This window comes from Pipistrellus hanaki, assembly GCF_964339955.1.
Source record: "Pipistrellus hanaki genome assembly, chromosome: X".
Classification (NCBI taxonomy): domain Eukaryota; kingdom Metazoa; phylum Chordata; class Mammalia; order Chiroptera; family Vespertilionidae; genus Pipistrellus; species Pipistrellus hanaki.
Window position 1 is genome coordinate 86,285,814 of NC_140524.1, and position 13,036 is coordinate 86,298,849.

Sequence of the window (13,036 nt, forward strand, 5' to 3'; positions counted from 1 at the left end):
CTGTAACCCAGGCATGTGCCCTTGACCTGAACTGAGCCTGGGACCCTTCAGTCGGCAGGCCGACGCTCTATCCACTGAGCCAAACCGGTTAGGGCCAAGCCTGGCTTTTTTTACCTGGTGGTCTCAGAGCTCCAGAGAATAACAAGAATAGCAATTCCCTAAGTGCTATCACTTTTCAAGCTTTTGCTTTGTTAATGAAAAAACAAACAAACAAGGTGCCCTTGACCAGAATTGATCGAGGGACCCTTTGCTCTGCAGGCAGATGCTCTATTCATTGAGCAGAACCAGCCAGGGCGTGAACTGCCATGGTTTTGATGCATCGATTCCCAAGCCAGCTCTCCAGCCACTGCAAGATAACTTGTGGTGATTTCTTTTTGGTGCATCTAAGGAGAAAATTTTGAAATATTTTCTGGCCTCAAATATCTTGTATTTGACTCCAGGTATTTCATGGATCACCATACATTTGCTTATGTGAGCTTTCCATTAAAAAAAAAATGTCCTTTATAATAGACACTATGATTGTATCGGTCTGCTATTGGTATGGGATGACAAAACACATTTTTATGGATACAACAATAAATGTTGATTTTTACTTACATGTCTGTGAGGCAGCTGGGGGAGTCTGCTAATCTAAGGTAAACCTGGGTCAGTTCCCTGTTTCTCACTGTCTTTTATCTGTATGGGGTTAGCTAATAAGGATTTTCAAATATAAATTGATTTCAGAGAGGAAGGAAGAGGGAGCGATAGAAACATCAATGACGAAAGAGAATCATTGATCAGCTGCTCCTACTTGTGGATCGAGTCTGCAACCCAGGCATGTGCCCTTGGCTGGAATCAAACCTGGGACCCCTCAGTCCGAAGGCCAACACTCTATCCACTGAGCAAAACCAGCTAGGGCAAGATGCCTTTTCTTTTATCCATTTTATTTATGAAATTAACAGAGACATTTTAGTTTGTCTATTATTTCTATACTTGTCAGTTGCCTAAACAGATGGGAAAGAAATTTCTTCACTAAACTCAGTTACCAAGTGTATCACTCACTGTGCCCTTTTTGTCCTAAGTATATGAAGACGTTCTTTCCTTTTCTAGTATTATTATTCACAGAGGAATGATCACCTTGTATCCTCAACTTTAAATGCAAGTTCTAGACATTTATCAAACATCCAGCACTTTCAAAGGCTGCTCAAGCTACTTTGCCAGTTATCCGAGAAGCAATGGCCATGAAAAGAAGTTCTGAAATCCCTCCAGAGAATCAGTGATGAAGAAGATTAATTACCCCTAGAACAGATAAATCTTCTGAGGTTGACGGGATTGGAATTTGCTAATTTAGAGTCACCTACTTAGGTGTAATTACGTATGCTTTATGGCTTAATAATAAATATGAATGGCAGAGGTTACTGAAGTAGAAAATAAAGGCTTGAAAGTAAATACATCTGCAAATAGTCAGTATAGCAACTTTGAATGAAAGTGGGCCACATTTCTAGGAAGCAAGCCTGTATCATCCACTAGAATGTGGAATCAAAGCTAACACAGTAGGATTGCAGGGCAGGTGGCTGAATTCCATGTCACGTCTACTGTTCCAGTACCATCTTTTTAAAATATATTTTTTATTAATTTCAGAGAGGAAGGGAGAGGGAGAGAGAGATCAATGATTCTCATCTTTGATTCTCATCAAAGATGAGAATCATTGATCAGCTGCCTCCTGCATGCCCCATAATGAGGATCGAGCCCACAACCCCAGCATATGCCCTGACTGGGAATGGAACCGTGACCTCTTACTTCATAAGTCGATGCTCAATCACTGAACCACGCCGGCTGGGCCCACTACCATTTTTATTTGTTTATTATTTTTATTGTTTTTTTACAGAGAGGAAGAGAGAGGGATAGAGAGTTAGAAACATCGATGATAGAGAATCATCGATCAGCTGATTCTTGCACACCCCCTACTAGGAATGTGCCTGCAACCAAGGTACATGCCCTTGACCAGAATCAAACCCGGGACCTTTCAGTCCACAGGCTGACGCTCTATCCACTGAGCCAAACTGGTTTCAGCTCCACTACCATTTCTAGAAGTGTACACTATTCAGCTTTTGGCCCCAGAAATGCACCTGGTATAACAACAGTTAATCATGATCAGAAGAGAGTCAAGGATGCTAAGAAGTCCGGTTAAGAACATTGGCTTTGGAATCTGACATACTTGGGCTAGACACTGTTCTGTTACTCACTCCCATCACTCAACTTCTCTGAAAGGCCTTTAGGGATTCAAGGAGCTTTTCTGCTCCTGGGGAAGATTCTGGTCCTAGGATTAGCGTGCTTGAGTACCAAACACTCCATCATCTGTTCCTGTTCACCTGAGAGGCCTCTGAAGCTCCCTTGCCAAGTCTCTGTTGGGAGAAGAGCCTGAGTGTCCCTATGGTAGAAACTTGGGGCTCAGTCTCCTCTTTTTCCTCACTCACTGCCCTTAGAAGCATTTATCTCTTTCTCCCCCTCCAAGTGATAAAGGGAAAAAAATACAACAGAAACAAAACATATTGTAACAGCTTAATAAATTATCTAGGCAGAGTGTAAAGTGTTAAATAATGTAAATGGTATTTCTGAGAATTAAATGTGATAATGCACGAGAAAGTATTGATATATAAAGCAGTGAAGCTGGATATATAGCAACAACTCAATATTATTATTATTATTATTATTATTATTATATATTTTATTGACTTTTCACAGAGAGGAAAGGAGATAGAGAGCTAGAAACATCAATGACAGAGAAACATCGACAAGCTACCTCCTGCACACCATCCACCGGGGATGTGCCTGTAACCAATGTACATGCCCCTGACCGGAATCGAACCTGGGACCTTTCTGTCCACAGACCGACGCTCTATCCACTGAACCAAACCGGTTTCAGCTCAATAATAATAATAATAATTATAATAATTATTATTATTATTACCTATATATCACCTTACATAAGCAACATTTTATAACCAGAGGGTCAATATTTTATATTAAACCTCGCAGGTATTTTCCCCCTGGAAACAGATTTAGATTCAAATTCTGGCTCCTCCTTTTCAAGGACATGCAATATTTTTTATACTTTGGTAACCTGCCTCCCAAGAGCTTCTGAATTTAATATAGTGTATTCTTATTTCCCAAATGTCTACTTTATATGAGTAGGATTGTGCTAATTAAGATATTGTAGCAGGGGTTTGCATTCTCCCATGGCAACCATCACCATTCACACAGGTCATGTGATCTACAGAGTCTATCCCTGTTTTCTTTCTTTCTAATATATTTTTATTGATTTCAGAGAGGAAGGGAGAGGGAGATGGAAACATCAATGTTGAGAATCATTGATGGGCTACCTGCTGCACACCCCTTACCTGGGATAGAACCCGCAACCCGGGCATGTGCCCTTGACCAGAATCGAAACCAGGACCTTCAGTCCACAGGCCGACACTATCCTCGGAGCCAAACTAGCTAGGGCTCTCTCTGTTTTAATTTCTCGCTCACCTCTTTACATTTCTTGTCTGGCCTTTGTTGGGCATATGACATTTCGACCTGGGCATAGGGCATGAAGGGACCAGGAGGATACAAAAGTAGGAAGAAAACCACTAGACCCTCTTTCTTTTTAAAATTTTTATTATTTATTGTTAATCTTCACAGGATATTTTCCCACTGATTTTTAGAGAGAGAGTAGGAGAGAGTGGGAGAGAGTGGGAGAGACAAAAAGATAAACATCGATGTGAGAGACACATCAATTGGTTGCCTCCCACACCTACTGGGGATCCAGCCTGCAACCGGAATTGAACTCAGGACCCTAAGTCAGCGAGTCGAAGCTCTATCTACTGAGCCAAACCGGCTAAGGCCTTTTTCTTTTTTATTTCAAAGAGGGATAGGGAGAGGGAAAGGGAGAGGGATAGAAACATCAATTTGAGAGAATCAATGACCAGGGATTGAGCCCACAACCCAGGCATGAGCTCTGACCTGGAATCAAACCATGACCTCCTGGTTCATGGGTTGACAACCACTGAGGTACACCAGCCAGGCAATGCTCTTCCTTTTGTAACACTATTTATCATGACTACTTTCCTATTAAATAACATTTATTGAGCAGTTGCTCATGACACCTATTCTAAGCAATTTGTATGTATTATTTCCCTTAGCCCTCACAACTCTTTTTTTTTTTTTTTTTTTTTTTTTTTTTTTTACATATTTTATTGATTCTTTACAGAGAGGAAGGGAGAGAGATAGAGCTAGAAACGTCGATGAGAGAGTAACATCGACCAGCTGCCTCTTGCACACCGCCTATCGGGGATGTGCCCGCAACCAAGGTACATGCCCTTGACCGGAATCGAACCTGGGACCTTTCAGTCCGCAGACAGACACTCTACCACTGAGCCAAACCGGCTTCGGCGCCCTCACAACTCTTAAGAGGTGAAGATTCTTATCTTTTTTTTTCCCCCCTAGATGAGGAAATGATGCAAGTTAACCAACTAGACCAAGGCCACAAAACTAATGACTGTGTCAAAACCAGGCAAAGCTCAAAATCCTAACTTTTTCTTTCTTCTCTAGCTCTCACTTGGAGTCAAGGCAGTCTACCCTGTAGTCTCCTGGGATAGGGGTTGAGGGAGTAGATCCTGTCCTTATCCTGGAAGTGTAGTCTTTTTGGATCCTCCTGTAATGCTGGAGAAATGCCTATAAGACTTCCTTTAAGACCTATGGATGAGGACAGAGGTGTGGGGAGGGTTAGGGCAGAGGGTGGGGTGAGAACCGGGTGGAGGGGAGCTATGGGGGAGGGGAGAAAGGAGAAACAATTGTAACAACCTGAATAAAGATTTATTAAATTAAAAAAAAACACACTTTATTTTGACTGTGTCCTAATTTTGGACTTTTGAATTCCAAGTGTGAGGCTCAATCAACTTTTGTGCTCTTATAGCTTACTAGAGGCCCAGTGCACAAAATTCATGCACTTGGGGGAGGGTTGGTTCTTCACCCTGGCCTGCACCCTCTTGCAGTCCAGGAGCCCTTGGGGGATGGCTTAGGCTTGCTCCCCATGGGCATCCTTAGCACTACCAGAGAGGCGGGAGAGGCTCCTGCCACTGCCACTGCGCTCCCCAATGAGCCTGGCTCAGGGCTTCTGGCTGAGCTGTGGTCCCCCTGTGGGAGCACACTGACCACCAGGGGACAACTTCTGCATAGAACATCTGCCCCCTGGTGGTCAGTGTGCATTATAGCAACCAGTCATTCTGCCATTCAATCTATTTGCATATTAGCCTTTTATTATATAGGATATCTCTGATTAAGGCTATCATTCCCAAAGTAAAATTTAGCCTGGAAGTTCACTACAGTCTTTTCAGCTCTTCAATACTTTTAAGGCAAATATTTTCTAAATTGATTTTTAGAAAGAGAGGGAGAGAGGGGGAGGAGAAACATTGATTGCCCCCTCTGATCATCACCTCCTGCAGGGGACTAGGGCTTGAGCCACAACCAGGGCATATGCCCTGACTGGAAATTGAACTGGCAATCCTTGGGTGCACTGGCCCAACCAACTGAGATACACCAGCCATGGCTACTATCTTGACATTTTTTTAAAATAAATACTTTTATTTCAGAGAGGAAAGGAGAGGGAGACATTAATGATCAGAGAGATTCATTGATTGGCTGCCACACTGGGGATCGAGCTTGCAACCCAACCCAGGCATGTGCCCTGACCGGAATCCAACTGTAACCTCCTGGTTCATAGGTCAAGGCTCACACAATGAGGCACACCAGCTGGGCTATTTTAACATTTTGAATGAGTGAGTTTACCTAAATAAGCTAGTATGATAGATAAATATGGCCACAGACTATGTGCAGTTTTTCCTATGAAGAGGTGGGAGTCAGTGTTTCTTTCCCTTGAATCTAGGCCAGCCTTATGATTTGCTCTGACCAACAGAGAGCGGTGGAAGTGACATTGTGGAACTGCCAAAGCCAAGGCCTCAAGAGGCCTTACAACTTCCATTTTGCCCGGTTGGGACCATGGGGAAAAGTTTGAGCTACCCTGCTGGCTAGGCAACATGGAAAACAACTTAGGTGCTTTGGCCAGCAGCCTTGGCTGTCAGATGGTTAAGTGAGGTCAACTGGGGCCAGCCAGCCCCCAGCCAACTTGTCATCTGACCGTATGCCCACGGGTGATCCAGACAAGACCAACAGAACTGCCCTCACTGAGCTCAGGCCAAATTGACAATCACCGAATTATCACCAATAAAATTGTTTTGGTTTAAAACCATGAAGTTTTGGAGTAGTCTCCTATGCAACAATAGATAACTGATATCCCCAGCTAGCAAAATCTACAACTACCCTAAACTGAAAAATTGACTCTAAAAAAGTCACTTTTTGTTATTGTCTTGCGAAGGTAATTCCATAAACCTAACAATTTAAGTATATTTTACATTAGTAACCAAATATTTGATGTCACAAATGAATTTTAATCTTTCCTTCCTTTTGATTTCAGAAAATCTTTAAGCACATTAAGTTATAATGGCCAAGTTAATTTGGACGTACTGAAGTCAATTGATCACTAAAGCATATAAGAAAAACACCTTCCTTTCTCCAATCCCTTCCCTAAGGGGACTAAAATTAGCGCCACTAAAAGCAATTTTAGAAACAAAACTCATTATTCCTTAACCTAGAAACCTGAAGGCAGAGAAAGGAATAGTATAAACTCAGACCATTCACTTAATTGCAAGTTATCATCACTGTTTTGGATTAAAACTTTTTTAATGTTTTTATTGATTTCAAAAATATATTTTTATTGATTTCAGAGGACGAGGGAGAGAGAGAATCAATGAATCATTGATTGGCTGCCTCCTGCACGCCGCCTATTGGGCCCTAACCAGGAATCTAAAGGCGACCTTCTGGTTCATGGGTTGATGTTCAACCACTGAGCAACACTGGCTGGGCTGAATAAAAACTTTTTAAATGTATCGCTACAGCAGAGCTCCAAAGTTTTGGAAGCAAGGCAATGCTTCACTATGCCTTCTTCTTTGTCTATGTTTAGCTTCTATACACCCACAATTATATTTCTAATAGTACGATGCAAAAAAATATTATTGCTTCTCTTAGATAAAATTAATTTCGATTTCTTAATTCCAAAGTAGTCTTGCACAAAATAGGATTTCCATTACAACACTGACTAGGAGTAATAAGACATCCTTGTTGTTTCCAAACTTAGGAAAAAAGCATTCACTTTCATCATTAGGCATAGTATTAGCTGTTTTCTTATGTCCCCTGTATCAGGTTAAGGAAATTCTCTTCTAATCCTAATTTTAAAAGATTTTAACAGCCGAAACCGGTTTGGCTCAGTGGATAGAGCTTCGGCCTGTGAACTGAAAGGTCCCAGGTTCGATTCAGGTCAAGGTTATGTACCTTGGTTGCGGGCACATCCCCAGTAGAGGGTGTGCAAGAGGCAGCTGATAGATGATTCTCTCTCATCGATGTTTCTAACTCTCTATCCCCCTCTCTTCCTCTCTGTAAAAAAATCAATAAAATATGTTTAAGAAAAAGATTTTAACATAAATGGGTATTAAAATTTAATTAATTTTCTACATCTATTGATATGATCATTTTTAATTCAGTCTATTATACAATGAAGTACACTAATTGATTTATAAGTGTTGATTTATAAATTCTGGAAATTAGCCCCACTTCATGAGGTATTCTTCTTCTTATACACTGCTGGATTTTTGCTATTATTTTAAGGATTTTTAAATCTATGTATTGTACATGAGAAATATTTGTCTATACTTTTCTTTTCTAGTAATATATTTACTTGGCTTTGGGCTTAGTCAGGGTAATGCTGGCCTCACTAAAAGAATTAAGATTGCTTCTGTCTTATATTTTCTGAAAAATATTGCAGATTACTTTATTATTTTATCCTTAAATGTTTGATGGAATTTAAGAATAATATCTGGGAATAGGCTAGGAAAAAATGATTCATTTTAAAGATGTCATGGATACCCTGGACCACCAGAAAGATAAACAAGTGGGCCAAAACCGGTTTGGCTCAGTGGATAGAGCATTGGCCTGCGGACTGAAGGGTCCCAGGTTTGATTTTGGTCAAGGGCATGTACCTTGGTTGTGGGCACATCCCCAGTAGGAGGTGTGCAGGAGGCAGCTGATTGATGTTTCTCTCTCATAGATGTTTCTGACTCTATATCCCTCTCTCTTCCTTTCTGTAAAAAAAAAATCAATAAAATATTTGTTTTTAATAAAATAAAGATAAATAAGTAGGAACTAGAGCAAATCAAGCCCGAAACATTGCGGGAGGCAAAAATGACAAACCCGAAGCTGTCCTATTTCGGGCACATTATGTGAAGAGTCCTTGGGCAAAGACAATAATGCTGGGAAAAATAGAAGGCATCAGGACAAGAAGACCAAATATGAGATGAATTGAGTCCATAAAATAAGGCTCAGGATTTGCAACAGCATGGATGGACCTGGAGAGCATTATGCTAAGCGAAATAAGTCAGTTAAAAACATCACATGATCTCACTCATTTATGGTATATAGTGAACAACATAAACTGATGAACAAAAACAGATCCAGAGACAAAGAAGCATGGACCATACTGTCAAACCTCAGAGGGAAGGCAGGGGAGGTTGGTGGTAAGATCAATCAAAGGACTCGTATGTATGTATATAAGCTTAGCCAATGGACACAGACAACAGGGGGATGAGGGCATGAAAGGGGAAGGGGTGTGGGGGGCTAATGGAGGGATAAAGTCACATATGTAATACCTTAATCCAGTGGTCAGCAAACTCATCAGTCAGCAGCCAAATATCAACAGTACAACGATTGAAATTTCTTTTGAGAGCCAAATTTTTTAAACTTAAACTTCTTCTTATGCCACTTCTTCAAAACAGACTCACCCAGGACGTGGTATTTTGTGGAAAAGCCACACTCAAGGGGCCAAAGAGCCACATGTGACTCTCGAGCCGCAGTTTGCCGACACGGCACCAATAAAGAAAAAAAAAAATAGTCACAGGAATGTGTCACCAGGAGCTGAGTGGGGCTGTTGAGGACAGGACATTGCAGACATCACTCATTCACAGGGTTTCCAGGAATTGGAGTGGGCTCAAGGGCATGTAACACAAGTCAACACTATTAACAGGTTCTTCTATGTCCTTCCAGCATGGGTGAAGATCCGAGCCATCTTTTTTAAATGGAAAGGTAATACATGCAATCCTCTGTACCTTGCTTTTTCTCTTTTTCTGGATGTTTCCATGTTCCTAGGTATCCTCATTCTTTCTGAAGCTACACATTCTCTATTTTGTGGCTGTACCACAGTTTATGGATGGAACTAGAGTACATTATGCTGAGTTGTCCGATGGCTATAAAAGTAGTTATACAGAATGAGTAAATTCTGGAGCTCTCCTGTACAACATAATGTCTATAGTGAAAAATACCATACTGTGCACTTAAAAATTTAAGAGGGTAGATCTTTTTTAAAAATATATATTTCATTGATTTTTTACAGAGAAGAAGGAAGAGGGAAAGAGTTAGAAACATCGATCGATGAGAGAGAAACATTGATCAGCTGCCTCCTGCACACCCCCTACTGGGGATGAGCCCACAACCAAGGTACATGCCCTTGACTGGAATCGAACCTGGGACCTTTCAGTCTGCAGGCCAACACTCTATCCACTGAGCCAAACCAGTTTCGACAAGAGTAGATCTTGTGTTAAGCATTCTTACCACACATACACACAAAGAAAGCAAAGGGAACAAAGAAAGTTTTGGAGGTGAAGGAAAGATTTATTACCTTGATTGTGGTGATGGTATGATAGGTTTATGCCTACGTCCAAACGAATCAAATTACATAGATGAAATATGTCCAGTTTTCTATATATCAATTATACCTCATTAAAGCTATAAAAATAATTGTTGTACTGTTAGGTAGACACTATGAAGGTAAATACCACCTACTCTACTGCCAATGCTGTTCGTTTCTTTGCTATGACATTTTTCATTTGGTGATTTCTTCTAAATAGCTATCATTTTTCATTCCTGCGTGACATAAAACACCCATAAACCTAAGACTGAGCTTTGGGCACTTCAAAAAAAATGCTAAAAAATTCAGAAGCAAAGATCCATTATTTTACCAATCAGTTAGAGAACAAAAGATGAAGGTGTGAGGTATTGAGTTGAGAGAATAATGGCACACTTGACTCCACCAATTAATGCAGGTAGAGAAAAATTAAGTATAGAATGAAACCGGGAGGTCATGGTCAGTCAACAAGAGACCCCTATGGATTAAGGCTGCTAACCTTGCTAGGGTATGTTTTGGATGCTGAAATAGATAATGTAGTCTTTTGTAATAGGATGACTGAGGTGCTCATCATTCCAGAAACGACCTCCTCGGCTGTTGGTTATTTCTGCAGAATGTGCCTGATCAAGTGCTAATAGCCGAGGTTCTCATTGCCTCATTAGATTTAGAACTAAGTTATAGTCTGTAAATGAGAAATGCAAGTAATAATGAGGGGTAAATTTATTTTAAGTACATTTATCAGGAAATAATCCATGTGTACAATTTTCAAACATTTACAAATATTGCAAATTATAGAAAATTAATGTCATCTGAAAAGGATCGGAACAGTGATTTTCACAATTATTTACAATGAACTTGAACTACCTTTGTAGAAACATAAGTATGTTTAAAAGTACCCTGCCACAAAGTAGTAATTTCACAGTACCTTTAATATTTATGTCACTAACATGGCAGCAGCATCAATAAAACCCAGCAGATTCCACAGCACAATGAGCACTGCAAATTCAAGTTAGCATTAATTCCAAACAAAACTTTTCATATTAGCATATAAATATATTTCCATTTTCAACACTGATTGAATAAAATAATTAGGAGGCAGTATATTCTTACTTGTAATAAACAGCAATTAATTTTAGGATGTTTTAAAAATTGACATTAAGAAGCTACATTAGGCACACGCAATACTAAATATTTTGAGAAATTCTTGGTTTCACTGGAAGCCATTTCTAATAGTAAACCTTTTATCGTTTTGACAGTATGCAGAGGTAATTGTCATCTCAAATAGAAATTATAACTGTGCATCAGCAATTAAGAACATATTTGGGTGGAAAGTGATCTTGGCTTTATTTCTAAGGTGTGTTTTAACTTAAAATTTTAACCTATTTGGGTATCCCCTCAAAAGGATCCCAAATAAGTTTAAAATGATGTTAAAGGAAAATAACTTTATATGAACTAGTACTTGTGTTTGAAAACAGTATTTACTATAGTATTCCATAGTTTTCTTTCTTTAGCATGTATCCAGCTAAAAATTTTAAGTAAAAATGTAAAGTATAAGAAACATAGTTGAAGTCACAATAAAGTATATTTTCTTTTATTGACATAGAACACATTTAAATTTCAAATGTTGGCTCTTTAAGAAAAAGTTTCTCCTGGTAAATAATATGTATAACTGTTGCCCCAAAACATATACAGCTGTTTTCCCCAAAATATTTATACACATAGTGGTCCACTTAAGACCAGCCCCATTATAACCTACTGAATATAATGTGCTTTTAATTTATAAATGGGCTACCTTTAGTATATAAAATATAGAGGCATGTATGCACTACATACAAAGTAAGAAATATAAAAAGAAAAGAAAAAGTGTTCTTTTCTACAAGATCCGGACACAAATTCAGTGTAATCAGTGAGACCATGTAAAATGTACTCTTAGTTTATAAATGGGGTACCCTCAGTATATAAAATAGATAGGCATGTATGTTATACATATAAGGTAAAAAATATAAAAAGGAGAGATGGGGGGGGGGGGGGGAAGGAAAAAGTGTCCTTCCCTATAAGATCCAGACAGGAAGAATTTTGGTTTTGGCAAATACTTTTCAGAAAAATAGCTAAGCTATGATAATACTAAATTTTCATTTTAAGTGTTTAGTAGAGGATCCTACCTACACAATCAGTGAAGATTCTGTGGGCTCCTGCATAGGCAGAAAAGAGAACTTTAGGGTTCTGCTAAAAACAAACACAAAGTCACTCATTTTTAGCCAGGTAGCAATAATCCCTTGATCAAGTGTGTGTAGTGCAGAGAATCAAATCCTGGCCCATCAGCATCTGACAGTGCTCGAGGAAAGCTGCCAATGGACAGGATCTGGATTCTTTCTACATCTTAGAGGAAATGGGGCATGAAGTGATGGCAAAGGAGGGGTCAGCTCCAGAGGTGGCTGGTCCAATCTTAGGATTGATGTTAAAAAACACACCAATGTTTCTATAGCATTCTTTCTGCTGCATTTTCTTTATTTTGAGCCACAGGTCAACTTCGAGGGTCATGCAGCAAGTGGCTTATAAATAAAATCAGAGTCTATGAATAGTGTCATCAGAGTAAGAGAATCACTGGAGTCTCTTGTTGGGTAAAGAGCTCGCACTGTTGGAATCCATGAGTTGTGTTATTTATGGGATACCTAAAGTGGGGGACAAAAACCATGTCAATAACAATATACATGCAATTCAGGAGTTAAAGCAATGAAACTAATCATTTATAGAGTTAGAAATTCCATATCGTTTCTAAATATTGTTTCAGTTAAAAATGCAGCAAATAGAACAGCCAATTCCAGAATTAGCAAATATTAACACTACTGCTAATTGTTTACCAAGGCAAACAATTCCACTGTTATCAAATCTCAGCATATGTTACCAACAAAGAACCTAAAGTTGGCTACCGAATCCATTTTGAGGGCCTAGGAATTTGGAAACTTAATGTATCCTTTAGCTCAGAGATATGCTACATATTTCAATTTTCATAGACAGCAGTCCTTTCCATCCTGTCATGGTACCAAAGGGGAATCAGTGGGAAAAGAAAATCAATGAAAACTTTTAGCTGCAATGTTCTTTTCTTTCCTTTTCTAGATGATTATTACACAGCCAAAAATACAGCAGGATACTGAAAAAAATCATAGAACTTTCCCCCAAACAGCATAAACATTTCATTACAAATTTAAATTATAGTTCTTCTGGGGA

General features: G+C 39.4%; 1 protein-coding gene across 13 annotated transcripts in view; it reads right to left on the reverse strand.

Annotated features, from left to right (window-relative positions):
• Positions 1–10,860: 10,860 nt before the first annotated feature.
• GK (glycerol kinase) overlaps positions 10,861–13,036 on the reverse strand; it is a 68,994-nt gene continuing 66,818 nt past the window's right edge. For all 13 annotated transcript variants that reach the window (XR_014793693.1, XM_084869624.1, XM_084869617.1 and 10 more), the window contains one exon: positions 10,861–12,480. Coding sequence is in view for 8 of the 13 variants with exons in the window: in XM_084869617.1 (XP_084725743.1) it covers positions 12,470–12,480 (11 nt within the window). In the remaining 5 variants the exon portion in view is untranslated. The remainder of the gene's footprint in view (positions 12,481–13,036) is intronic.